General features: G+C 61.0%; 7 protein-coding genes across 7 annotated transcripts; all 7 read left to right on the forward strand.

Moving 5' to 3' along the window:
* Nucleotides 1-932: 932 nt before the first annotated feature.
* LMXM_32_2600 (putative enoyl-CoA hydratase/Enoyl-CoA isomerase/3-hydroxyacyl-CoA dehydrogenase) lies at nucleotides 933-3,737 on the forward strand (the record flags this gene model as incomplete). The annotated part of the gene is made up of 1 exon (XM_003878468.1): nucleotides 933-3,737. The coding sequence occupies one exon, from the start codon at nucleotides 933-935 to the stop codon at nucleotides 3,735-3,737; it is 2,805 nt and encodes a 934-aa protein (XP_003878517.1).
* A 1,226-nt stretch (nucleotides 3,738-4,963) lies between these two features.
* Nucleotides 4,964-6,415, forward strand: LMXM_32_2610 (metallo-peptidase, Clan ME, Family M16; the record flags this gene model as incomplete). The annotated part of the gene is made up of 1 exon (XM_003878469.1): nucleotides 4,964-6,415. One exon carries the CDS (start codon nucleotides 4,964-4,966, stop codon nucleotides 6,413-6,415), a length of 1,452 nt encoding a protein of 483 aa, XP_003878518.1.
* An 870-nt stretch (nucleotides 6,416-7,285) lies between these two features.
* Nucleotides 7,286-8,764, forward strand: LMXM_32_2620 (conserved hypothetical protein; the record flags this gene model as incomplete). Its single annotated transcript, XM_003878470.1, has 1 exon — nucleotides 7,286-8,764. The coding sequence occupies one exon, from the start codon at nucleotides 7,286-7,288 to the stop codon at nucleotides 8,762-8,764; it is 1,479 nt and encodes a 492-aa protein (XP_003878519.1).
* Nucleotides 8,765-10,687: 1,923 nt separating this feature from the next.
* LMXM_32_2630 (putative dynein intermediate chain) lies at nucleotides 10,688-13,810 on the forward strand (the record flags this gene model as incomplete). Its single annotated transcript, XM_003878471.1, has 1 exon — nucleotides 10,688-13,810. The coding sequence occupies one exon, from the start codon at nucleotides 10,688-10,690 to the stop codon at nucleotides 13,808-13,810; it is 3,123 nt and encodes a 1,040-aa protein (XP_003878520.1).
* Nucleotides 13,811-15,609: 1,799 nt separating this feature from the next.
* LMXM_32_2640 (conserved hypothetical protein) lies at nucleotides 15,610-16,899 on the forward strand (the record flags this gene model as incomplete). The annotated part of the gene is made up of 1 exon (XM_003878472.1): nucleotides 15,610-16,899. One exon carries the CDS (start codon nucleotides 15,610-15,612, stop codon nucleotides 16,897-16,899), a length of 1,290 nt encoding a protein of 429 aa, XP_003878521.1.
* Nucleotides 16,900-18,791: 1,892 nt separating this feature from the next.
* LMXM_32_2650 (conserved hypothetical protein) lies at nucleotides 18,792-21,161 on the forward strand (the record flags this gene model as incomplete). Its single annotated transcript, XM_003878473.1, has 1 exon — nucleotides 18,792-21,161. One exon carries the CDS (start codon nucleotides 18,792-18,794, stop codon nucleotides 21,159-21,161), a length of 2,370 nt encoding a protein of 789 aa, XP_003878522.1.
* Nucleotides 21,162-21,718: 557 nt separating this feature from the next.
* On the forward strand, nucleotides 21,719-25,219 carry LMXM_32_2660 (conserved hypothetical protein; the record flags this gene model as incomplete). Its single annotated transcript, XM_003878474.1, has 1 exon — nucleotides 21,719-25,219. One exon carries the CDS (start codon nucleotides 21,719-21,721, stop codon nucleotides 25,217-25,219), a length of 3,501 nt encoding a protein of 1,166 aa, XP_003878523.1.
* Between the last annotated feature and the right edge of the window lie 205 nt (nucleotides 25,220-25,424).

The raw sequence follows: 25,424 nt of genomic DNA on the forward strand, positions 1-25,424 counted from the left end.
TGTTTTGTGTGTGTGTGTGTCGGGGAGGGGTGCGCCCCCCCCTCCCCCTCCCTCTCCCTCCCCCACTTCGTCACCGTCAATGCCACAATAACAGCTGCCAAGGAGACGGGGCGTCTTTGGGTAACATAAAGAAGTGTGGCGAGCGAAGTAAAAAGGTGCGTGCCAGCACACACACACACACACACACACACACACGTACACACGGCGGACAAATGTCATGTGCTGTCCCTCTTTTGCTTTTTTTCTTTCGTGGGAGAGGGAGACATCCGTGTCTGCGGAAGCAGGAAAGCGGGGGCAAGGTCCGTTGCATGAGCGGATTGGTGGCCGTGGTGGTGGCGGTGGTGGTAGGGGGGAGAGGGGAGGGGAGGGGCGCTGACAGGGGTTAGGTGGAGAGAGAAATGATAATCAGAGAGAGGGAGGGAGGGAGATGTGAGCCGCCGTCGCTTGGCCCTCTTCTCCGGTGACATGCGTGTTGGTTGATGCATTCGCACGGGAGGTATGACCGCGGTCGGGGCACACCCTTCTGTTTTCCATCTTTGACGAGGTATACATGAGCTGCTGTCGCGGAACGCACTGTGGCAGTTTCTCGCATTGCGTCTTTATCCGTTCTCGATGACAGTTGCGGTTGCCCCATGTCGCTCCTCGTCCCCCCTTCCTTCCTCCCCTCCCTCTTTGGACCTTGTTCGGTCCGACCTCGCCACGAATGCATGTACGGCATCACTCTCTGCATCTCCTCCATCGTGCCGTGCACTGCCTTTGCCGCACCCAACTGCACCACAACTTTCGGTAGCGTTCTAACCGACACCATTGCCTCTTTCTCCACGCCCTTTCCCCCTCGCCTCCGCCCATCGTCGGAGCTCACTATCCCCACCTTTGTGTTTCCTCTTGACGCACTCGTGAGGATAACCCCTCCCCTGACAGATACCCACACAATGAAGCGCCTAGAGACCGTGTCGAAACACCTGCAGGACAACGAGTTTGTCCGCGTCGAGCGACGCGGTGGGGTTGGGCTGATCCGTATGCTGAGCTCGGCGCCGCCGCGCTCGCACATCGGCGGCTGCGTACTATGTGCACCGATGCGAGCGCAGGTCTTGCGCGCCCTCAAGACGCTAGAAGCCGACGCCGACTGCCGCCTCATTGTGCTCACCTCTACCAGTCACCGCTTTTTCTCCAGCGGCATCGATATTGCCAACTTCACGGAGTGCTTCATCTCCGACCCCACCGCGCAGCCGCCTGTGCCATCCTTGTCGGAGCTAACAGCCGCGGTTGCCATGTGCTCAAAGGTGTGTGTAGCAATTATTCAGGGCCTCTGCTCGTCCTGGGGGCTCGAGCTTGCTCTGGCGGCGGACTACCGCATCTGCGAGGTGAATGCACAGTTCCGCTTCCCAGAGGTGCGGTTTGGTATCACCCCCGGCGGTGGCGGTGCACAGCGGCTTGTGTGTCTCGTTGGCGTGCCGCACGCGCTGAACATGCTGTGCTACGGCCGCCGAGTGTACGCGAAAGAAGCGTACCGGATCGGCCTCATTGACGTACCAGCGTACAGCGCCCCACACTTTTGGACGGCGTTGGCGGAATTCATTGAGCAGCACGTCACCCCGGCCACTCCAGGCACCCCAGGCGGCCATGGGGAAAAGGCGACCGGCCTGAACGCGCTGGAGGAAGCGCAGGCGGCAAAGACGCTAGCCCTGCACCGTCGTCGCACGTGCTCGGTGTACGCGAAGCACGCCTTCTTGAGCCGCGGCTGGTACGCGTGGATGGAGCACAAGCTGCGTGACGCTGTCCCGCGCGAGGTTCGGGCTCCACACCGCGCGATCGAGGCGGTAAAGCTGGCCGTCGCGCACAGTTGTCGTCTCGACGGAAGCCGGGGCGTTGCGAACTGGGGGAGTGTTGATGAACGCGTCGCCGCGGCTGCATACGTAGCGGCGGAGCGGGCGCTGTTTGAGTCTTGTCTTCTCCTGCCTGAGACCCAGGCAATGCAGCACCTGATGCGTGCGTCGCAACGGACATCGATGTCATGGGAGAAGCCATCGATCGGTCAGCAGCGCCCGGTACAAGGACTGGCGATTATCAAAGACCGTAGTGCGGCCGTGCATGTCGCGGTGAACCCTCCCCTCTCGGCGGCCCCCGTGTCTGACGTTCTTACCGACGACGCCACGGCGCGGCTCGGGCTGAAGAAGGTGGCTGTCATTGGCGCTGGGACCATGGGAACGTCGATTGCACTCATGCTGCTGTGGCAGTCGGAGATCGAGGTCATCCTGGTGGAGGCGGAGGCTCACCGGCAGGAGGTTGCTCGCCGTACCATCGAAGACTACCTGCGCAGCCGTGTTGAGACACACCGGCTGTCAAGGCACCGCTGTGACGACATGTTGCACCGACTGCGCGTGATGGGTAGCCACATAGTGCCGTTCCCTCCTGTCCTTGCGGATGCTGATCTCGTCTTCGAGTGTGCACCGGAGGTTGCGGCGATCAAGCAGAACATCCTTGCCGGCCTCGACTCTGTCTGCAAGCGCTCCACGATCTTTGCAACGGGCTCGTCGGCGCAGGATGTGAATGAGCTCGCGGCCGTGACGCAGCGCCCTGGGCAGGTGCTCGGCATCCACTTCTTCCCCCCAGCAAACGAGTCCCCGCTGGTGGAGGTGATCCGTGGCGCTGCGACGGAGCGGTGGGTTGTGGAGCGCGTTATGCACCTCTTGTGCCAACTCGACAAGTACCCGATATTATCCGTCAGCCGTCACGGCTACGTTGGGACTCGGCTGCTGCTCACAGCGCTCTACCAAGCGTACGCAATGCTGGAAGACGGCTGCTTCCCGCGACAGATTGATAGTGTGCTGCGCAAAGATTTCCACTTCACTCGTGGCCTCTTCGAACTTGAGGACATTATGGGCCTGGATGTGATGGCCATGGCGCGCACGTCCATGTTGGAAGTGGCAGCTCGCGCAAACGGCAGCTCGGTACCGCCGCCCAAGCGGGTCGGCGTTGAGCCGAGCGTGCCAAGTCCCTTTGAGCTCAGCAACGCGTGGTTTCTTCCGAGTCGGCCGGTCTTTGACATCTCCAATGCTCTCATTGCCACCGGCACCCTTGGGCGCAAAACGCGAGAGGGCTGGTACAAGTATTTGACACCGCAGGAGGCAAGTCTGGGGTATCGCCTGCGCCATCCTATCGCATCCTGGCTGTGGACCGGATCTGCGCCAAACCGCCTGGGCACCGGCAATTCCGCCAATCGCAGATCGGCTGCAGGCGCCACCACCGCTGCGAGCTGCGTTCCCATGTTGTCGGACACTGCTACGACATCGGCCGTGGCAGCTTCGAGCGCGGCGTCGCGCCAGCGATTTCCACTGGTCAGCTTGTCATCTCTTATTCTGCAGCATAACTACTCCGTCGAGTACCGCACAATCGACTGCAGCAAGCGCCGTCGTGTGACGCGCCGGCCGTTCTGCGAGGAGGAGATCTTTGAACGCATCGTGTTCGTCATGGTAAATGAGGCGGCTAAAATCATGGCAGACGGCATCGTTACCAACTCGGCTGACATTGACTGCACCTCTGTCTACGGGTTTGGCTTCCCAGCGTGGAAGGGCGGGTTGTGCTACTACGCGGATCACGTGGCGGGGATTGACAAGATCGTACGCAAGATGCTGGTGTACCAGCGCGCGCTCGGCTCGGAGGAGTTTCCGGCGCCGTGCTTGGCGTTAAGGGAGATGCAGGCGAAGGGCATGACGTTTGCCTCCATGTTCAAGTAGGCGACGGCACGGAGCTGGGGAGAATGACTGGCAGTCGTTTTTGTTTTATTCTGGAATCAGCGTTACTGAAGGGAGCGCAGAGCGACGGCATTTTTCCCGCGAGTGCGCGCGCGTTTCGGCCTGCGCGAGCGCCCAGCAACCTTCTCGTCCCTCCCTTCCTCCCTTTTTCTTCCCTTTCTGCCGTTCAAGCAGCCACCTGATGCGAAGCGGAATCCTGCAGAGGATGTGCACAGGTCTGCGCAACGTTTTACTGCCAAAACTGTTCAAGCTACCGTGTCGGCATTTATGTGTATATGTGTATGTGTACGTGTACGCGTGTGAAGCGACGGCACGCGGTGCGGGGGAATGGAAGAGGAGGAGGGTGCCCAGCTAAAGCGGGACGCTTGCCTGCGCTCGTGTGTCCTTGTGCACTGGAGCGTATCTCACGTGGGCATGTTGAAGATGCGCACACAAGAGCCAAGAAGACACTGAGAAACGGGGCAGGGAGGGGGCAGCACATCGATAATCGTCAACAAGGAAGACGGCGCGCGCGAGTCGGGTGAATCACAAGGAGCAAACACACCGGAAAAAAAACGAGAGGGAGAGAGAGCGGGGGCGGGGGACGGAGGCGGGAGCGGGGAGGCGCGCACGCACAAGCCTGCTCGTAGACATGGCATGCCCCTATGGGAGCGAGGGACAGGGGGAAAAACGCGCCTCGGCCCGGGAGTCGTTTCGGCGAGTTAACAAGTAAGGAAAAGCAGCGAATACGAAGGGCCTGCGCGCATGCCGTCTTTGCGGCGGCGGCGTCGAGCTGTGCGCTGCCCTCTCTTCACATGCGAACGGCTGCTTATCGTATTTTTTCACTGTGTTAAACTGTATCTCAAGCTTGCATGTGTGGTCGCGAAAAGAAGAAAAACTGGAGGGCCATGTCGGCGGGTGAGATGAAGGGTGGTGCACTCATGTCGCGTCAGGAGTTTCGCGATTACGTTTCTCTCGCTCTCGATCTTTCGCCGTAGCTTGCGTTGAACTCGTTAGTGTTTCCTTGTTGGGTGCCTCACCTGTCTGCATGCTGTGGGCCTCGTGCTGATGTCAACTTGCTCGCTCTCTCTGTTGCTCTCACTCCCACGCACGCCTCTGAAATTGCTCTCCACACGGCAACATATATCCACGAAGAGAAACACATAAACAACTGCCACTAGCCCCTGCCTCTTCCCCCTCCCCCTCCCCGCACCTTCGAATCGATAGCGATGCTTGCCGCGAGTCGCCTTGTCCGCGGCGTTGCGGAGACAGTCACGCGCGAGAACTTCACCATATCCCGTCTTACGAACGGCCTGCGCGTCATCACATGCGAAGACGGCAACGGCATCACTGGCATGGGGCTCTTCTCCTTGAACGGGCCCAAGTTTGAGGAGGAGGGAAGCTTTGGCGCTGCGGCGGTGATGGAGTCGCTCCCGCTGCGCAGCAACACACGCATGACGACCGAGACGATTAGCCAGTCACTCGGTGTCTTTGGCAACGCATACAAGGTGACTAACAACCGCGAGGCCATGTCCGTCATGCTCATGATGCCGCGCTACCACCAGAAGGAAGGGCTTGAGGTACTGAACGGAATGTGGCTGCACCCAACCGAGAACGAGGAGGAGTTCGCCGTGGCGAAGGCACAGACCCTGCATCGCAGTTCTCTCATGAGCCGAGACGCGACAAGCATGCTGTTCGAGCTTGTCCACAAGGCCGGCTGGAGCGGTCGTGGGCTCGGCAACCCGCTCTCCCCGACGGAGCAGCAGCTGGAGCAGCTGACACTGGAGAGGTTCCACGCCTTCCACCGCCGCTACACCACGCCGGAGCGGACGGTGCTGGCGGCGACGGGTGTGACAGATCACCAGGCGTTTGTGCAGGAAGCGGAGGTGCGGCTGCAGTTCCCTCAAGTGACGGCGCCATCCGTCCTTTCGTCTAGCGCAGAGACGGCGAACAAGGCAGCTGCTGCGACAGCTCAGCTTCACCCGTACACGGGCGGCGTCGAGTACGTGCAGAACACAACGGCGCCGGAGTCCATGAACAAGTTTCAGGAGAAGAACCTCAGCCACATGGCGCTCTTCTTCCAAGCTATCCCAATGGCCCACCCGGACTACTTCACCTACTCGGTCATTCAGACGCTCCTGGGGGGTGGCACGTCGTTCAGCTCTGGCGGGCCTGGCAAGGGCATGCAAACGAAGCTGTTTCGTGAGGTACTGAACCGGGAGCCGAACCTACACGGCATGGAGTGCATTACGGCGTGGTACAGCGATGGTGGTTTGATCGGCCTCTACGGCTCTGCGCCACACGAGCACGTGAACAACCTTTTGAAGATCATGGTTTTCCAGTCGGCGTCGATTAGCCAGCGCATCACCCCGATGCACCTGGAGATGGCCAAAAACCAGCTAAGCTCGCAGCTCATCCTGTTGGGCGAGGGGCGTGAGCAGCTGCTGAATGACATGGGCTTCAATCTTCTCGTGCACAACTACACGATTACGCCGCAGGAGACTATCCAGGGCAGCGCGCAGGTGACAATGACACGTCTCCAGGAGGTGTGTGCGCAGCTGATCAAGCACCCGGTGACGTTTGCCGTCTATGGGGAGACGAAGGGGATGCCGGAGTACCATCAGCTAGGCCAAGCTCTGAAGAAGTCGTATGCGTCCCTGAACAAGAGCACAGCGGTGTGAGGATGGGGAAGAAAATAAAGAAAAACAAAGGAGAGAGACGACATGTGGTGCTGGTAGCTCACTGGGGCGGGGAGAGAGGGATGGGGCGGGTGTTTCACCGTGTCGCGCCCTCCGTGACTTTCTTCGTGCCCATGTCTCTCCGCTCATGGGCAGCTGTGACGTGTGCGCGTGTGCGTGTGCGGCCTCTGATCCGTCTTTTTTATTTATATTCTTTTCCTTTGTTTCCATCATCTTCACAGAGGGCAGCTGAAGAGAGTTATAACGAGTCGGCATGTGGTGTCACCTCTCCACCACCACCTCCACCCCAACCCCCATCACCTACTCCTCTTCCGTGCTGTTCGCTTGGCACGCATACACGCGGTTCCCGCATGGGGGTTTCAGCAGCTTTGTGCATGTTATCTGTGGTGCTTCTATTTGGTGCGTGCGCGTTGACACGTGCGCTGAAGCACCAGCTCATCTGCGAGGTGGCACCCATAATAATGGGCGGGAACCAAAAGAAAAAAAACCAAATGGTACGTCAAGAACCGTCCCCTGGGCCAAGCCAACTGCAGGGACGCTACACAGAGTCGAGGCTGCCATGACCTGACGAACGTGGCTCCTCTTCATGTATGTGGGCGCACGCCAGCCACTGTCACGCCCCCCCCTCCCTCCTCCATCCACGGCCATGCCGCCACCCCACGCGTCTCCCTTTTTCTACCTCATCATCTTTAATTTCAGTGCCCTCCTCAGCGTTTTTTTTTTTGGAGGGTTTACCCAGCAGCGAACTCACAAAGAAAACCACGCCACCGCTCACCCACACCCACAGGGCGACAGCACCCAGACAGAAGGAAGCTGCAAGCGAGCGGATACGTCACTGTTGCTGTGCGCATCATGAGTGTCTCACATGCGGTCCTGGTCAACGAGACAATCATAGAGGCGGTGCGGGTGGCCCTCGACAAATACACCGCCGAAGGGCATCAGCTCTCCGCAGCGAGAGGTGACACCGGCCTGTCCGTGGAAGAAGAGAAAGTCATCCGCAGTGGTGTTCTTGCCGGGCTACAGGATCTCTGCGCAGCGGCGCAGCAGAGTCTCACGCACAGGGAATCGCTGGAGAACGCCAAGGAGGCGGACGGCGTTGCTCATGTGCATCCGGCGACAGCAATGACCTTGGCCACGCCACGGGCGTGGAATTCCGCTCTCGCACGACTGGGACGCAATGCAACGGCGATGCAAGACGCCGTGCAACAGGCGGTGTCCAGCATCTGGACCCATCTTCGCAGCAGCGCAAGCCGCCAAGGAGACGGTGTCCAGCCCATCGCCGCCACCGCTGTCTACGCGGCCACCCCGGAGGTCACTCGAGCACTGGAAGCCGCTGCCGCAGTGCAGCACGCTGTTGCAGGGGATGATGCCTTGCCAGCGGGCGCTGCGTCGCCGATGACGGTTGGGGGTATTGCCGCACGTTTGAACACTTTCTCTTCTGCGGAGTGGGTGTGGCTGTCAGGTACCCTAGTCCTTGGCTACCTGGTTGTGTTTTTTGTGTTTAGGCGTATACTGAGGTTTGGTGGTGTGCTCAGCCGCCGGCGGCCACGGACGACAACGGTGCTGATTGGCCTGCCCGGGAGTGGAAAGACGGCACTCTTCGTGCAGCTTGTGCACCATCAGCAGCTCTTGGATTCACGGACAAGTATGCGTGAAAATATTGGGTACATGTCTGCAGCTGCGCAGCATGGCCGCTCCAAAGGCATGGCAGGAGTGAAGGTTGTTGACTGCCCTGGACATCCGCGCCTGTACCAGGGCATGCTGCGCGTCCTCAGTGAAGCCGTAAACGTCGTCGTGGTCATCGACTCTGTCACTGTCCAGGACAATCGACAAGAGGGCGTTGCCGCGCTGGCCGAGCTTCTCCTCAACGTTCTGCAGTCGCCTGAGTTCTACGGGGTTCGCCGGCTCCTCTTTGCATGCACGAAGCGCGACGAGGTGATCAGCTACGCCTCCAAGGCGGTGCGCAAGCTTCTAGAGGCGGCGATGGTTGCCTCGATCGAGTCGCGGCAGAATGCAATGGGTCGCGTGGAGAGCGTACGCGACAGCAACAACGCGGTCATCACGAGTGAAGGCAAGTCTGGCGGTGGCAGAAGCGGTGGTGACCGTCGGTACATGCTCTCCTTGGACGGCGCGGACAGCGATGACGGCGGAGAGCAGGCGCCGCCTCACCATGGGCATTTGCGTGGGGCGGCCGGAGCGCGTGCGAAGAGCTTCAGCTTTGATCAGCTGGGGATTCCTCTGGCATTCGTGGATGTGAGCAGCCGGCCGAACGTGGCGGAGCACAAGTACTCGATCACCATCCTCGAGGACTTTCTACTGGGGAAAGGGTGAAGAAGCGGATGCGTCGGCGTTGACGAAAGAGAAGTAGTCCAAAATGTTGAAAGGTCGGTGGGTCCGTGAGGAGAGGCCGAGGAGGCCGTGCTGACGAATGTTCCCTCTCCATAGGGTGTCCTTTGAGTCTTTCGTTGTTGTAGTTGTGTGGAGCACAGGCGCTCTCGAGCACGTCGGTGCGCTTGTGGTTCTCTGCGTCCCCTTATCATACATCTTTGTCATTTCTGTTGTTGTCTGGTACCCTTGTCGTTGCTGCTTGCGTTTGGGTGCCTCTGCATGCGTGCGTTGCGTGTGTGTGTATAGTTGCGCACTTGGTGGATGTGGTCTGTCTTGCATTTCCCGACTTTCTTCCATCATTCACGTCCCTCTCTGTCTCTGACCATCTTGTGTGCGTACTTTCTTGCTCTTTTCTGCCCACACCGTTGCTGTGAACTTCTCCGCCCTCGCTCCTTCTATCTCGGTCTCCCTGCGCCGTTTTGTGTCGGCGTACGTGTGTGTGTGTGTGTGTGTGTGTGTGTGTGGTGCACGCACGCGCGGATGTCGTATTGCCATCTTTCTCGTGCGCTTGCTGACTCCTTTCGGACAACTTTGTCTGCGTACACTTGCTCACGCGTCCGTGATAGCATGACATGCGGAACCGGTGTAGCGAAAGCACGAAAAAAAAGCGCTTCTCCGCCCTCCCTTCCTCCGTGATGAGGACCGGGGGATGGGAAGGGCTCAACACACCCCTCCGTGCGTGGTATGGCAGGGTCCAGTACGCTCACCCTCCCTCTGTGTGTGTGTGTGTCTGTGGCGACAATCAAAATCCAAGCCAGTCACTATTCCACTGTTTGCGCACAGCAACAAGAGAGAAGAGAAAACCAAGCGACGGCAAAAGGGCGCGCGCAGCCGCTGCAGTGCGTGCGTGCAAGTGCTTCCAGGCGCTACGGCGAGCGCTCCGTCATCCATGATGGCACGGGTTGTGGTGTGCGGGAGCGCACACGCATGCGTAGCAGCCGACGCGATGCTCATCTATCTCCGTTGTGTAGCTTACCCATGTCCTGCCGCGGTAACGGCGAGTGCTCGACACACTTGTGTGTGTTTTTCTTTTCTACATTCTATGTGCCAGCCGGACATAGCAAAGGGCGCGTGCCGCAGACCGCACCTGCACGCCTCGCTTCGCCGTCTGCATTAGGGTGACAAGGACGCCCACTACGCCATGTCTGCGCCGGCTGCCAACGCCCTACGCCACCCCACCACCTCCTCCGCCACCTCCTCATACGCATAAAAGCTCTCTGCTTCTGCCCTCCTCTCGGTTCTGTTTGCTTCTTGTTGAGGCTTTCGTTTCTCGATCTCGTTGCTTCCCCCCACCCCCCTGCGTCGGGACACACTCGCGCACATTGCGCATACTGGATGGCACAGAAACGGAAGCCTCGCTTCGTTGTTCCGTGCGTGCTGGCGTGACTCTTTCTCTCTCCTCACCGGCTGCCCATCTCTTAACCGAGTCGTTTTTGAAGCCACCACGGCTGGGAGTGTATTGTTGACATTAGTTCGTGTTGCGTCGCTGTGGCGAATCCCGCTCCTCTCGATCTGCCTCGGTCACTTCCTCCACTGCCACCGTGGCGCTGCCCTTTCGCTCCTGTTCTCGTGTGTACTGCGGTCTGCGTTGTCGCTGGCGTTACCGAGCTCCATCCGCCACTCGCTGCCGAGATTGACACGGGCATCACCACTTTTGCCTGCTTGCAGCTGTTGCTGTTCTCTCTTGCACCCTTGTTGCCCCCGCCTCCCTCTCTTCCCCACGATACCCGTGCCGCCGAGGACAGCATGAGCAACTTTGCCATGCTCTCGTCGCGTCGCAATCAACAGCCTCAGAGCTGTGACAGTGTGACGAATGCGGCGAGTGTCACAACGGCCACGGCAACGAGTGGTAGCAGTAGCGGCCCCATGCACAAGTCGTTGTCGTCGTCGCGGGGATCGGTGCAACAGAACAAGCCCGTCAAGGTGGCATTGTCAAACTGTCGCGAGGAAGTGCGGAGGCGCCCACATGACATGCGTGCCGAGGTGGAGGGCGTCATTCACGTGCTCGATGGTGGCATCAACCGAACGCCGATGCCCCTGCAGCAGCGACAGAGCCTTCTCGGTGGAGTCCCGCATGAACTGCAGCTGCTGAGCAGCGGCGGCACCTCTGGAAGTCGCCTGGAGATGACTCAGGATGTGGGCAGCATGGCGAACCTCATGGGCAGTGAGATGGGCAGCTCTTTAATGCAATCGTCTTTCATGTGCAACACGAGCAGACGCAGCAGCATGAAACCCGACTCAATGGTGGTGGGTGGCCAAACCCAGAGCAAGGGGAGCAGCGAGGCTGGTGACCACGGCAGCGGTGTCGGCCGACGCAACATTGGTGGCGACATCCGTAGCCTTGAGTCGAGCCTTCAGTCACTGTCCTTCGCCTGTGACCACCGCATCTCGGATCGATCGTTGTCCGTGTGCAACTCCCTGTCGATGCGCAGGCGCAGTATGGCTGTCACTGGCAACGCCGCCGATGCACCGCTCCCCAGACTCGCACAGCGAAACCCGCTGCTAGAGGGGGCCGCCTACGCCCCCCCTGCGCCGCTGACAGGAAATGAGAAGGCGGCATGGCGCAAGGCAACCACCACCGTCGTCCTCACCGAGACCCCCACCATCTTCCTCTACGTTCATCAGGATGAGGCGGTGTCAAACGAGCACCCGGACAAGGTCGCTGCCGTCGTGGCACGCAACAGCGCGTATGCTGCCGTGGAGGAGACGTACCGCACCGACGAGGGCACGCAGTTCCACAGCACCGGCGTCATCACCATGCGCGCGCCAATGAAGTCGGTGCAGTCCGAGGTGCACCCGCCGGCGAGGAAGGACAGCGGGGCGCTGCAGGTGACCCCATGGATGCTGAAGGATGCCTACTCGGCGGCGCTGGAGGCGGCAGACAACGCCGAGGAGGATACCCAGGAGGAGCGACAGCAGCAGGCAGGCGACGCAGCTACCGACGCGGCTGGTGGCGGTGCCGGCACAAATGGTGAAGACGTCCTGTGTGACGGAGATAACATCGACGACGACGGCAGCCTAGACGACGATTACCAAAGCAGCGAGAATGGACAGTCCACCTTGATGTCCGAAACAGTAACGCATACGATGAGCAGCGATGGGGGCATGGTGAGCAGTGCCAGAGTCACTGCTGGTGCCTCCGTCACGACTGCTGGCGTGGCAGCGAGCAGGCAGTGGATGCTGGCCGAGACGTTGCTTTCCACGCTGCGCATCATGGAGCGTGCGGTGGTGCAGAACAACATGGAGGCGGTGCAGCTTGCCTATCGCGGTATTGCTGTGACGACCTTCGGCCAAGGTACGCCGACGGGTGCGGCGAACGGAGCGGGCATTCCCGGTTTTGCCGCCAACGCTTCTACCCCCGCAACTGCGATGCGGGCGCTAACGGGGGTACCTGGGCCGCTGCCCGTGGCTATCAGCGTGCACACCACACCTCTGCCAGATGTCCCGGCCGACGGCTCCGCCGCGACTCCAGGGGCTGGAGGGGAGGCAGCTGCGACGGCGGCCGGGAAGTCGGGTGGGCGGGTGATTGGCATGGAGGGTACACAACCGGATGCTGCGGCGAAAGTCACATCATCGGCAGCCTCGGCCTCCATCGACGCCCCGCCAGTTCGACTCAGCGAGGGGATTCGCCTTCTCTGGCGTTTCGGCTCGCCGCTGCTTACGCACGATCGCGGTGTGGCGTGCATGACGTGGAACCGGCGTGAGAGCGACATGCTGGCGGTGGGTTACACCGCGTGCCGGCAATCCTTGCCGCAGGGTGATGCCGGCAACAGGGCTAGCGATAGCTCGTTGGGGATTACATACAAGCGAGCTCAGGGCCAGGAGGCGCACGGGATGGTGTGCTGCTGGTCGCTCAAGAACCCAGTGGCTCCGGAGCTCGTCCTGTACCTGCGCGGCGAAGCTGACGTCACGGCCCTCGCCTTTTCCTTTGAGCACCCCAGTCTGCTTGCCGTCGGCAGCAGCACTGGCGAGATTGTTGTCTACGACATCCAGCACGACGTCTTGCTCCCTTCTATCGCTCCCGCCATCGTCGGCGCGACCGGCGGCCAGCACACCGGCTCTATCTGGGAGCTGCAGTGGGTGCCGAAGGGAAAGGAGCACGGTGAGTTTCTCATGTCCATCTCCGCCGACGGCCGCGTCGTGCAATGGGCCGTGGGCAAGTCGATTGAGCGCGTCCCACCGGATCTCATGCATCTGCAGCGCCAGCCGGGCATACAGGTAGAGAAAGCCTTTGTTGCTGGTGTCGCAGAGGCAGAAGCGGCTGCGGCAGTGTTGGTTGAGTCCACAGCGGGCGGCAAAAGCGGTAAGAAGACGCAGCACCGAAAGCCGAACCAGAAGAGCGGTGCCGCGGCGGCGACGGCCAGAGGCGCCGGTGGTGGCGGTGCTGCTGAGGAGGCGATCCTGTCTCGGCAATGCGGCGGCATGTGCTTCGATATTTGCCCTTCGGACACGGCGGTGTACGTCGTCGGCACCGAGGACGGCTCTGTCCTGCAGTGCAGCAAGAGTCAGACGGAGAACTACGACTTTGAGTACGAGCCGCACGCGGAGCTGGTGTACCGTGTTCGGTGGTCGCCCTACAGCGCGGCATACTTCCTCACCTCCTCGGCGGACTGGACGTCGCGTCTGTACAAGGTCGGCACGAGAAAGGCGCAGCTGCGCTTTCACAGCGTCCGGCAAGACGCCGTACAGGACGTGACGTGGTCGCATACGAACGCGCTCACCTTTGCCACGGTAACGGCGCAGGGCAATGTGGAGGTGTGGACGGTCATGGATGCCATGCACCCCCGCGCCAATGTCGAGTACTGCGACCATCGCCGTCTCAGCACTATCCTTTTCGCAGAGCAGGAGACATCGGTGCTCGTCGTTGGCGACGAGGAGGGTGACGTGACGGTGTTCCGGCTGGACGGCTCGTCGTACAACCGCGGAGACGTGACAGATGACGAGCAGGAGGTGTGGCTGAAAGAAGCGGTCCAGAAGCAACTTACCTAGTCCACCGTATGCTGGTTATTCACGAGTGGAAGTGGATGAGGGCAGAACCGTGCTGGGGAGTGTGACGTAAACTGCAAGCCCTCCGGCTTCCCTGCTTTCACGTTGATGAGGGCTCGTGCGCGCTAGTTATCTTTTATTCTTCTTCCTCTTCTGCGCCTCTCACTCGTCCACAACGGTTGCCGGGTCTGGGCGTTGCTCTCCGTTCTGCGGTGATGTTATCTTCGTCGTGAGCACGACTCTTTGGCCTGCTCATGTATCCGTGTGTGATCCCGCGGAGGTGAAGGGCGGAGAGCGTGAGAGAAACCGGATTGCCGTGAACGGAAGACGGCGAAACGAGGCTGGAAGGGGCGGCGACGCGGGGCGCGTGTGGTACAACCAGATAAGTGCGCATCTGTCCCTCTCTGTGTGTGTGCGTGTGTGCGGGACCTTTTTTCTTCGGTCCGCCCAGCTGTGCCCCGCCCGCCCCTTCGCTCACATCATTCTCTCCGTTTGCATTGTAGTCATAGTATTCCTGACCTCCTCATCGCCGCGGTGTTCTGGGTGCCATTCGGTGCTGAAGCTCCGTCGCCCGTGTGTGCCTGCACCATAGATGCGCGTTGGCGCGCGCCTGTTTTTGTGTCTCTGTTTTGTGTGTGGTGTGTGTGTGTGGGGGGGGAAAGGGGAAGGGGGAGGGGGAGGGGGAGCCATCTCTCTGGTTGTGGTTGGCTATTCCGCGTCGCGTTGTCGCCCTCGCATCTCTCTCCTGTGCGGTTTTGGCTCGGTAGTCCTTGTCATGTACCCTTGTATGTATGATAGCTCTCTGACGTGGTCGCTCGCTCGCACTTATCCGGTCTGTCTTCCTGTTTTCTTTTTTATACATACATTTTCTTATGTTTGTGTCGCTCCTCCGTGCAGCGATGTGCCCGCACGTATCAGACGAAGTAAAAGAAGAGGAGGAGGCACTTGCGCAGCAGTGAACAGCTCTCTGCCGCTCTCCCTTTGCCGATGCACCCTTCTGCAAGTCTCATACGTGCTCACCTCATGATGCAGATAAGCGCACGCACGGCGAAGAGGTGAGCAAGGCGTCGTCAGATCGACGCTGCCCCTCTCGAACCGTCTCCTCCGAGCCCTCCCTTCTTCCCACTTACCCTCGCACCCCTGCACTTTTACTTCCTCGCTTCATCGAATGGCGGAAGAGGAGGTGATTTCTTGGTCATGAGTGGGCGTGTGTGTCGCATGCGAGGTGGCGGACGGAGATTCTACGTCGCTGTAGATTGCTTCCGCTTCTCTTTCGCTCCACAGACACACGAATGCATATCTACGCCGGCTGCATGCACGTGCCGCAAGTGCGCATGCAACTGGAGCAAAGGGGCACCACGTAGTCGCCAGAAAGATCCGAGGACCGCCTTGTCCTTTGCTTCACCTTTGTAATCCTCGTGTCCGCAGTGCTGCCTCTCTACCGCCTGTCTCCCCGTCCGATTTCTCCCCTTGCCTTCTCGACCCTCGTCTTCCCACGGCCACTCCTTCATCGAGCATTCAAAAACAAACGAGAATAAGAGCTTCGCTGCAGTCCTCTTGCACCCACGCAGCGGCAGCCGCAACAACCAACCAAGAGCGATTGCGTGCATGTGCGTGTGTTGCTGTGTGCCTCCTCGGTGGCCCGTATTTTTCCTCCACTCTCTGTCGCCGCCTCTTTGCGATTCCCCGTCTCTTCCGCCGCCGCTTCTATTCACATGAGCGCAGCGGGCCCGGACGTGTTTCATCTTTTTTGTTTTCTGTAACTGACGCGCTCGAACGCGCCGGCGTGTGCCAGCCCGGGTATGGAGCAGCAAGGTGAGGCAGAGGCACCACCGTCGCCGACACAGCCTACCGATGCGCCAACGTTGAAGACCAGTTCGACTGACGCGACGAGCGGTGCGTTGCCTAGTGCAGCTAACACTCCTACTGCTACGAAGGGCATCAACTTGGTGCTTGAGGAAGTCGAGGACCCCGTCGGGGGCACTGGTGATGTCCAAGAGGATGGCGCCAAGGCTCCAACCGCGGCTGCACAGGACAAGGCCGATGCGAAGGCGGTGAAGCGGCAAGCTGGGAGCATCAGGGTCGACGGTGCGACAAGTGCCATAGCCGTGCCGACGACGTCGTTGGTTTTCAGTCAAGGAAGCAAGACGACGGACAATCATATACCGCATTCGACAGCGCCGGTGCACCTCGGAGACGGAGTTCGGTATAGCTCGGCGATCGTCCTCGGGTCAGAGTACACGAATGTACCAGATCAACAGCGCCTGTCATCGTCGCCGCGCTACTCGCACGGGGGTCGGCAAGTGATTTCCGACGCGTGCAAGCGCTCCGAGCCGTTTCAGCGCGGCGCTGATGGCAACTACAGTACCGTGTATGCCGCAAGCGGCCTGACCGTTAACGCCCAGTACCAGACGATCCCTGAGGAGCACGCCGCTTACCGCCAGCGCAACAAGGTGAACCCCAACTACCGGGGGCCTCTTTACGTGGTCGAAGATTTATGCGTGCCGTGCAACGCCTGTGGCGGCCCTGTTGACCCTGTGCGTCGGGTCCCGGTTGGCTCCCTCTTCTTCCATGAAGGATGCCTTCACTGCTACCTGTGTGGACGCCGCACCGGTGTCGCAGGCCTGTATCTGCAGCTCGATCGCCAAGCTATCTGCAGCGAGTGCGCCGGTCGCGGCTACGAGCATTGGGTGCCGCGCCAAGAGCTGGAGTCGCGCGGTATGGTGTACGGCGCAACACGAGGCGATATTTATGCAGCGATAGACGCGCACGACCGCAGTGCTGCGAAGCATCAGCAACGGCGCATTTTGAGCCTGCCCATCACAGCGGGTGGAGGCTCTTCTACATTGAACAAGGCCATCGTGCCAGGCGCGCTACCGCCGTCTCTCTCCATCGCCAACGTGCACAACCGCCGGAACACCAGTGCCCGCTCCTTTGCACTGATGGAGCGGCAACAATACTACACGCAGAGCGATAACAACGTCATCATGGCGGTGCCCGCCTCGGCGGCGCGGTCGCCGTCTATGACTGGCGGACGAAAGGGCAGCGCGGCGCCGCTGCAGTACCGCCTCACGAACGGACGATACGCGTGATGGTCGCCGGTGCATCGCCAAGGGAACCTCAATCGTGTGTACACCTCTATTGGATCCCCTCCCCTTTTCTTTCTCTTCTGTGTGTGTGTGTGTGTGGTATCGAGGCGGTGATGCCAATCTCGACGCGAGAGTGGCTTGCTGCCATCACGTATGCGTACAAGGGCCACCCCCTCCTCCTCTTCCCTATCCTTTCTCTCTGTGGATTTTTTCTTTATTGTTGCTCGGATTTCCCTTGGCGTTTGTGCGCGCGGGGGTGTGCTTTGGGCAGTTTGTCGGATGGTGTTATGTATCACATGTACAGGACGAAACTCGCTTTGTTTTCTTGTGTGGGATACCGCGGGGGAGGGGGAACGGGAGGCGGAGGATGAGGAGGGACTTTTTCACTTGTGTCTCTCCGTGTCGTTGGTGCCATGGGCATGTCGGTGCGTGCGAGTGCAGCAGGTGGAACATGCAGTCACGGATAGAAACGGGAATGGCGTATGTATGTGTGCGCGCGCGCCTTGCATTATGCCTGCCTCGCCGCTCATGTGACACCCGCCTTTGTGTTGTGTTTCTATCCTCATACCCTCTGTTTCTCCCTCGTCATGTGCATCTAGGCTACGCTTGACGAGTGCGATAGCTGATGACAGCCGTGCAAGAGAGGAGGATGGAGGAGGGGGGAGGGGAGCTTACTGAGACGAAGTCTGCGAGGCCGCACACCGATCCCATCCCGCTCACCTTGTGTGGTTGTTGCAAGTGTCAGCATCGTCGCTTGTTGTCTATTTTTCTCGTCGCCTTTTTTTCATGGCTGAAAGACACGATGTACTCTCCCTGTCTCCCTGTCTCTGTGTGTGTGTGCTGGTGTGTGCCGGGAAGCGTTGCGAGGTAAGCATCGCGCCTTCTTTGCACGCGAGCTCTTCCGTGCCCTTTCTTCTTACTCATCATCTCCGTGTCTGTGCGTGTCACTGTCGAAGTTTTAGAAGTGTGCGTGCGCGCCTCTCGAGGCACCTGTCGTGGCTGGCGCGCTCTCCACCATGTTCATCTACTTGCGGGCTGGCTTGCTGGCTCGCATGCTGTCCACTGGTACAAAACACCCTTTTGGCGCCCACTTCCTCTGCGTACCGGGATAATGGAGATGCTGTGGGGTGAATTCCACTGCGGTGCCTGGGCTTGCACGTGCCGGTGTGCCTGCGAAGTAGGAAGGGAGTCAGGAGAATAGGTGAGCGAAGGTGGCCCGCGGCACATTGTCTGTCGGCCTCCCTCCTCTCTCGATGCGCAGTGCCCTCACACACGTTGAGAAGTATCAAGAGAGACAAACCCCCTCCTCCCACCTCTCCTCTCGCTTGCAGGCTGCCGTCCTTTCCCTGTCATAAGCCGCAATTGCATGCGCCTGACATCTTATCCCTCTCCCCAATCTGCCAGTGGTGTGATCTCGCCTCTTCGCACTTATTCATCATGTCCCCACGTCTGTCGACGCACACGCATGCGCATGCGTGTATCATTCGCCCCTCCTTCGCTTCCCCTCTCCGCTTCATTTTGCGTTTTTCGCCTCTGGTTTGAGCTGCGCTGTCGTCGTTGTCGTCGCGGCCGCTTCACCGTGCACGCCGGCCACCTCCCTCCCCCCGGGCGGGTGCACCCACAGGAAAGCGATACTAAAAAGGAAACGAACAACACAAGGGGGGAGGGGACTTCACGCGGAGAACGAAGCGAGAGATTGGGGTGTCGATGCGGCGGAGGTCGTGCACCTCGGTCTTGTAAGATTATCGACTGAGGGACCGTCTCTCTCCCTCTCTGCCTTTCCTCCCCTTAGCGTCTCTCGGCGTCCATTCCCGCGGAAGCGCACACCGAAGGCACACGGTCACTTTCTGTTTCGGCATCCCAATTCTCTCTGCTCGCATCGGTGCCGCTAGAAAATGTCGGCGTTCAATGCGCTTCCGCTGCCGGATGCAAAACACATCATTGGCGGCAGCGTGAAGCAGGCAATCTTCGATCGTCAGCTGCGCCTCTGGGGTGTCGATGGGCAGGCGGCCCTCGAAGCAGCGCATGTCGTCGCGCTCGGCGTCACTGTGGCTATCGCCGAAGCTCTGAAGTCGCTCGTGCTGGCCGGCGTGCGAACCGTCACCCTCGTAGACGAGCGGGTTGTGTCTGATGAGGACGTCGCAACCAACTACTTTGTGGCGACCACGTCGATCGGCTCTCCTCTGGCGGCGACGGTGCTGCAGCACATCTGCGCGCTGGGGGAGCAGTGCAGGGCGGTGCCTGTTCAGGAGTGCCCGAGGGACTGGGTGCCCAAGTACAGAGCAGCTGTAGACGCGGACTGGGCTGCCGGCTGCGTAGACGGTGGCCGACGTTGGCCAGTGGAAGCGGCGAAGGAGGGACCGACTGAGCCGACCGTGACGGCATCGGCTGTGCTGCGATTCTTCGCCGGTTACGCGCCGCTAGCCATCTTAAGCAACGCTCCTTCATCATCGCATGCCCCTCCATGCGACTCCGCAAACCCGTCACCCACTGCCGAGGCGCCGGTGTCTCCGCCGAGCCTCATTCTTGTCAGTGAACGCTACGGCGATTTCTCTCCAACGTCGCTGCTCCTGCAGACCTGCGCGACGCGCGTGCATCCTGATGTGCCAGTACTGTTGGTTCGCAGCAGTGGCTTACTTGGTATGCTCCAAACCTACTGCTGCGACCGCGTCATTATGCGCCCGCAGAACCCGACGCAGGTACGAATGGAGGATCTGCGCATTTTTGAACCGTTCCCGGCGCTGCAAGCGTGGTTTGACGCTCACGACCCAGACGACGTTGTGCAGTTTCCCGCGGACAGCGCGGATGCCATGATGTTGCACAGCTACCTGCCATACCCGTGCATTGTGCATCACGCCTTTCGCAGATGGTGGGCCACGCTGCCGGAAGAGGAGAAGAAGTCGCGGCAGAGGTCGTCATCCTCCTCGATCTTTCCGCTGACCACAAAGGACTACCGCGCCATCTCTTCCGTCGTTGGTGGGATGATACGGCGTCAGAGCGCTCCCGAGGATGCCTTCGTGGAGGCGATGGAGAAGTGCACGGCGAAGCTGAACCGACCTGTGGTGCAGCGGCTGCCAGAGGCGCTCGCGAAGCTCCTGAGCGATGCTAGGTGCGCCGACCCGATGCGCGCTGTGAAGGCGGTGCAGTCGCGCGTCTCGCCAGCGGCATTGATGTCATCATCATGGGCGGTGCGCGAGAGGGCGGCGATGCATGTTTGGGCGTCCCCCGATGTGCTTGTGTGGTTCATCCTGCGCGCAGTGCAGCTGTTTGTGACAGGAAAAATCGGTGGCGAACTGGAGGCGCCAGCGGTGCACAAAAGTGAACCGATGGTGGAGGAGGAGGAGGCTGAGGGCGTGGCCGCCTACGCAGAGCCGCTGCCGCTCGGTGCCGTGTACGCTGCCTATCACATGCCACACTCCGGCTACCTGCCGGACTTCACGACAACCACCATCTGGTACCGCGAGCTGCAGGAGCTGTACCAGGCAAAGCACGCCGGAGACGTGGCGTGCATTGCGGCAAAGGCAGTGGAGCTGGTCGAGGCGATTCTCCAGAAGGAAGAAGAGAAGGAGCGCGAGAGAACGGATGACGAGGAGCAACGGCAGTACCCCGGCCCATCGATGGCGTCGCTGGTGGCGGCGAAGGTGAAGCCGCTGCTGCTCCAGCACACGGCGACGGTTGTCGAAAACATCTGGGACATACGAGGCGTCAGCTTCTCATCTGCCTATCGCGCCGCTGCTGAGGCGGAGTGGCGGCAACGGCTGGGGCAGCGCCTCGGGTGGCTGACACGTCACATTTCATTTGACGTGGAATGCAACGTGGACGCGCGCCGGGCGGTGTGCTTCGCAGTGGCCTATCTGTGTAAGGAGGAGCTTCAGCGTCATGGCGCGTGCCCTGAGGAGAGTGGCCTGAGCGGGAGTGCCATTGCGCAGGAGGCGGCTGTGCTCATGTCGCAGGCGTCCCAGGCGGAGGCTCCCATTGGCTGTGAAGGCGACGATGGCCCAGCTCTGGTAGCCTGCGATGTGTCGCTCGCTCCGTGGTGGTCCGAAGAGGGCTCGCGAAAGCTTTTTGTTCAGGCGTGCGAGGAGGTCGCGCGGTGGTCCCGTGGAAAGGGCGGTGGTGGCCCTTGCGTGCAGGTTCCCTCCGTAGCCGCGTCGACTGGCGCCTTGGCGGCGCAGGAGGCGGTGAAGTTGCTCATGCGCATTCGCGTGCCGTGCTCCAATCCGATGCTCTATGACGGCTACACGAACAAGGTGTTCATGCTGTGATTCTCGCGTGCGTTGCGTGCTTGTGTGCTCTCCTCCCCGCTCCTGCCTTTCATCCCGCTACCCCTTTCCCCCTTTTTCTATGCAGGTGTGCCTTTCAAGAGCACGAGGGAGAGCGTGCAGGCGCGCCAAAGAGATCGGAATGTGAAGCATCCCAAGCGACAACAAAGAGGCGTGAGCTCGCTGATGAATGCCCGTCTGTGGAACAGCGACGCCCTCCACGGCCGTCAAGACCCTCTCAGCCTCTCTCTTTACCTGTCCCCTTCTCCTCCTCCACCGCGGGCTTTCATATGCCGAGATGGTGGTCGAAGGGAGGGAGGCAGGGCAGGCGTGCAGGCCTTTGGTCATTGGCCAGTATCCGAGGGAAGGGGTCACGCTTACCGACGAAGCACTGGACATTACACCACATGTAGGACGTCAAAGAGTGATCTACTCTGTCCCTCACTCACTCCCCTCTTCTGTGCACCCTCCGAATCACTGGCATCTTTGTGTTCCAAGTTCGTCCTCACCTCCTCCCCTTACGCTCCCGTCCCCTGTCTCGCACCGAGGGCAGCGCACGCATGACCTCCCGCATCCCACTCCCCCTGCGACTGGTGCAGTCTGAGTTGTGGACAGCCACGGCGAGCGGCAGGAGCAGCGCCGGCTCCCGTGTCCTGACTGCGTACAAACCGAGCGGCCTCCCATGCTATGCCACGTCGCAGGTGAGCGCTGTGGCCGCCAGCGGCGGCGATGGGCGCCGCCTCTGCGCCATTCACACACGACACGCATCCTCTGCTTCTTCCTCGGCAACTGCTGTAGAGGCGGGGCCACAGCCGCACCCTGAAGACCCCAGCGACTCCCTCCTTACCCGTGTCGTGGACACCGCGCTTCCGGGCTGCGCACCGTACGTGGCACTGCCGGTTGTCTCGTCCCTCCTGCGCCGCGGGGGTAAAAACACCGTCGCAGCCGCGCAGCTGAACCAGTGGACCAGTCGCCACAAAGGTCTTGTGGTGGTGGCAGCGTCGCCGAGCGATGCCTTGTTCCTTCGCAACGCCGCACAGCTCGACCTCGTGCAGCAGACGTACCGGGTGGTGTGTCGCCTACCACCAGGCGTTGCCGCGGCAACGCGGCGGTCTTTGCGCGCGCATCACAACTACCAGCACTCGCGACGGGCGAGCGATGGGGTCTCTACGGCGAAGGGGATGCTGAACCCATACGTGCAGGCGCACATGGAGCGACGGCGTCAGCAACGGCAGCTCGCCGACCTTACAATCGGCATTCCGCTGAGCGCCGAGTTTCCTGCGGCCACAGCGGAGGCTACAGCAACTGCGGTGTCGGCGCTTGCAAGTGATATCCGGCTTCCGGCAAGCGTGCACCCGCACCCGCTCGTCGACGGGGGCTTCTTTGATGTGGGGCGTGCGCAGCTTCGCGTGCAAGGCACGGTGAGGTGCTATATACGGACTCAGGCGCCCCTGACGGCATCCTCGGCAGCGCGCGTGCACCAGCGGTCGCGGCTGCAGAACCTTTTTTCCGCCCCACATGGTGTCACGCCTGGCCACGGCAGCGGCGCATTCCGTCCCGACGAGGATGTGAGCGAGTCCCAGCACCCCTGGATGCGGCCGGGGTGGCGCCTCGGCGTCTCCCTTGATATACCGCACATGCAGTGCGACGTAGCAGCAGCGGGCGGCGACAACGTTGATCACCCCCGCCGCACGAGCGTTCCGGCGCCACGGGGCAAGTCGCTGTCGATGGAATTCCGTTTAGTGTCCCTGTCCCCGCGCGACGACAGCGATGTGGCGTTGTACGAGGTGTACACCCACGGCGACACCACCGCCGACGAGGTGGCCGCGGTGTTCCAGGCAGAGGGCCTGCGAGTGGTGAATGACTACGTGCAAGATGTGCCGTTGGCAATAGCAGTGGAGGAGGTGGCAGCGTGCATGCGGGCGGCTCCACCTGGCCTGCTGCACGAGCTCCCACTGGGGCTGCAGCACCGCCTTCGCTCGGCGACGGCAGAGGAGTTGGTGGCACTGCCTCTGATGAGGATGCCACTCGAGGATGCCGATCTCCTTGCTGCGCAGCACACACTCCTGCAGCTGTCCTCACTCTCGCCATCGCTGCCGTTTGCCGACGATGTGGAGCGGCTGCGGCAGGTGGTGATGACCGCGGTGTCGTCCGCTAGCGGCAGCGCCCGCCACCCCCTCCAGCGTCTCCTCCTAAACGCTCTCTCGTCGTTGCGGCTGACAAACGAGGCGGAGCGCCGCGTGTACGAGCAGGTACTTGCGTTGACTCTCGGCACCGGCGTCGAGTGCGCTGGCGTTGTCTTCCCAGACCCATCGGACGCAGGGAACGTGCATGCCTTGCAGCACCTTTGGCTCACCTATGAGCAGCAACGACAGCGACAACCGTCGTTGGCCGATGCGGTGCGCGCGGCGCGACAGCACCCGCTTGCCTCTTCGCTACGGTACACCACCCGCAGCGTCCTCAACGATCCTGCTGGGCTGACCCGCGTGCCGCTCCTCCAGGATGTGGCGATGGGCTTCGCGTCAGGGGGCGCTGCAGAGTCGTTGAGTGCGCGTGATTGCAACGGTAACGTTCCTGGCGGTCGCGGCGAGTGCAGCTTCACCCAGGCAGCTGAGCTGCTCAGCGGGCTCTCTCACTCGCAGAATGTCGGGGCAGGGCGCCGGTTATCCGACGACGAGGCACACGAGAGGACAGAATGTGCTCTGACGCATCTCAATGACGTGGCGTCGCGATGGATGCAGACTGAGGTTCCACCGCCTTATGCGACGGCCTTTCAAGAGTGGTGCGCCGCTTCCCTGGCTCCGTCGTGCTGCACCGAAAGGGCTGCCCCTGATGCGAGTGTTGCCACGCTCTTTCCATCACCTGAGAGCTTGTTACGGCGCTGCAACGTCCCAGGCACATCGAAAGAGCGTGGATCCGACCCTGACGCGGAAAGCCGTCGCGTGAGCAATGGCGGCGGCCACGCAGCAGCGCCATCGCGGGAGACGCTACGGGAGCATGTCCGCCTTCGAGTGCGTGTGTTCCTGCGTGTGGAAGAGCTGGCAGAGTTGCGGTGCGCGTACTGTGGAGGGGTGGGACACACGTGGCAGCACTGCGTCGCGCGCGTCGCAGAGGCTGTGGCTGTGGTGGAGGATGACGGTCTGGTGGCCAAATCGTTGCCACTCCCCGAGAACAACGCAGGCACTGCTGTTGGCTTACCTGTCTCCGAGCCCCCGCCGGCTCCTCTGGGGACTTCGGTGATGGACAGTGAAGTCATTACCTCGACCGACGACGCCGCGGCTGCACTCGCGGAGCAGGCGAATGCTCTCAGGCGGCATCGCCAGCAGCAGCAGCAACATGTTGCGAGGATCGGCTGCGGTGATGTTGCCTCTGCGTCGCTGTTAGCGTCGTCGGCCTCATTTGCAGTCGACGCCCCGCTCATTGCCGTGCCCAATGTCGCTGCAACGCACCGCTACAAGGCTGACCACGCCTTGCGCAGCGAGTCCCGCAAGCCTGCCGTGCACCGTCGTGTGATGCGGTGCGTGTACTGCGGTGGCCGTCATCACGTGACAGCGTGTCCGATGCTGCGGGCGCAGGATAGCGAGTCCGAGGCGCGTCGTGCCGACGCTGCAGCCGCCACTTCGCCAGGCTCAACGCCTTCGCTGTCGTCTGCGCACCACAGCGGGTCACCGCTCTTCTGCATCAAGTGTGGACAAAGCGGCCACCTCTATACGCGCTGCCGCGAGGTGCCGGTGGACCTTCACCACGCAACGCACTGCCCCATCTGCCTGCAGCCGCGCACCAGCGCGTCGCACGATCCAGCGCATTGTCCTCGGCGGGTGCCCGTGCCAGACGGCTACCGACTCAACGGGATACCAGGAGGGGAGGAGGGCAGCACTCAACGTGACGCATCCCCTTGGCAGTCATTGAGCCAGCCACGGGCGCATTCGGACGACGGTTGTCGTCCAGCGACGGCTGACGGACAGCCGTGGCGGGGCAGCACACATGTTGGCGGGGTGTCTCGCCGCCACCGACGCCGCGCCTCTGTGTTAATAGCCGACAGTTTTGTTGACAGCAGGTGAGACACCTGCACACATGTTGTGGTGTGTCTGTGTGTGCGCGTGGTGCATGAGGCGCCGGCGTACGTTTTCGTTCACAGGTCGAATGCAGAGCTGCTTCTGCATGCCGTTTTATCTAGCCAGTGGCGTCAACGTGTCGAGTGTAGAGAGGGGTAGGGGGTAGGTGGGCTGTCGCAGAGATACTGACACCTCGCACACTCCGCGACCG

The sequence above is a fragment of the Leishmania mexicana genome, chromosome 32 (assembly GCF_000234665.1).
Source record: "Leishmania mexicana MHOM/GT/2001/U1103 complete genome, chromosome 32".
NCBI lineage: Eukaryota > Euglenozoa > Kinetoplastea > Trypanosomatida > Trypanosomatidae > Leishmania > Leishmania mexicana.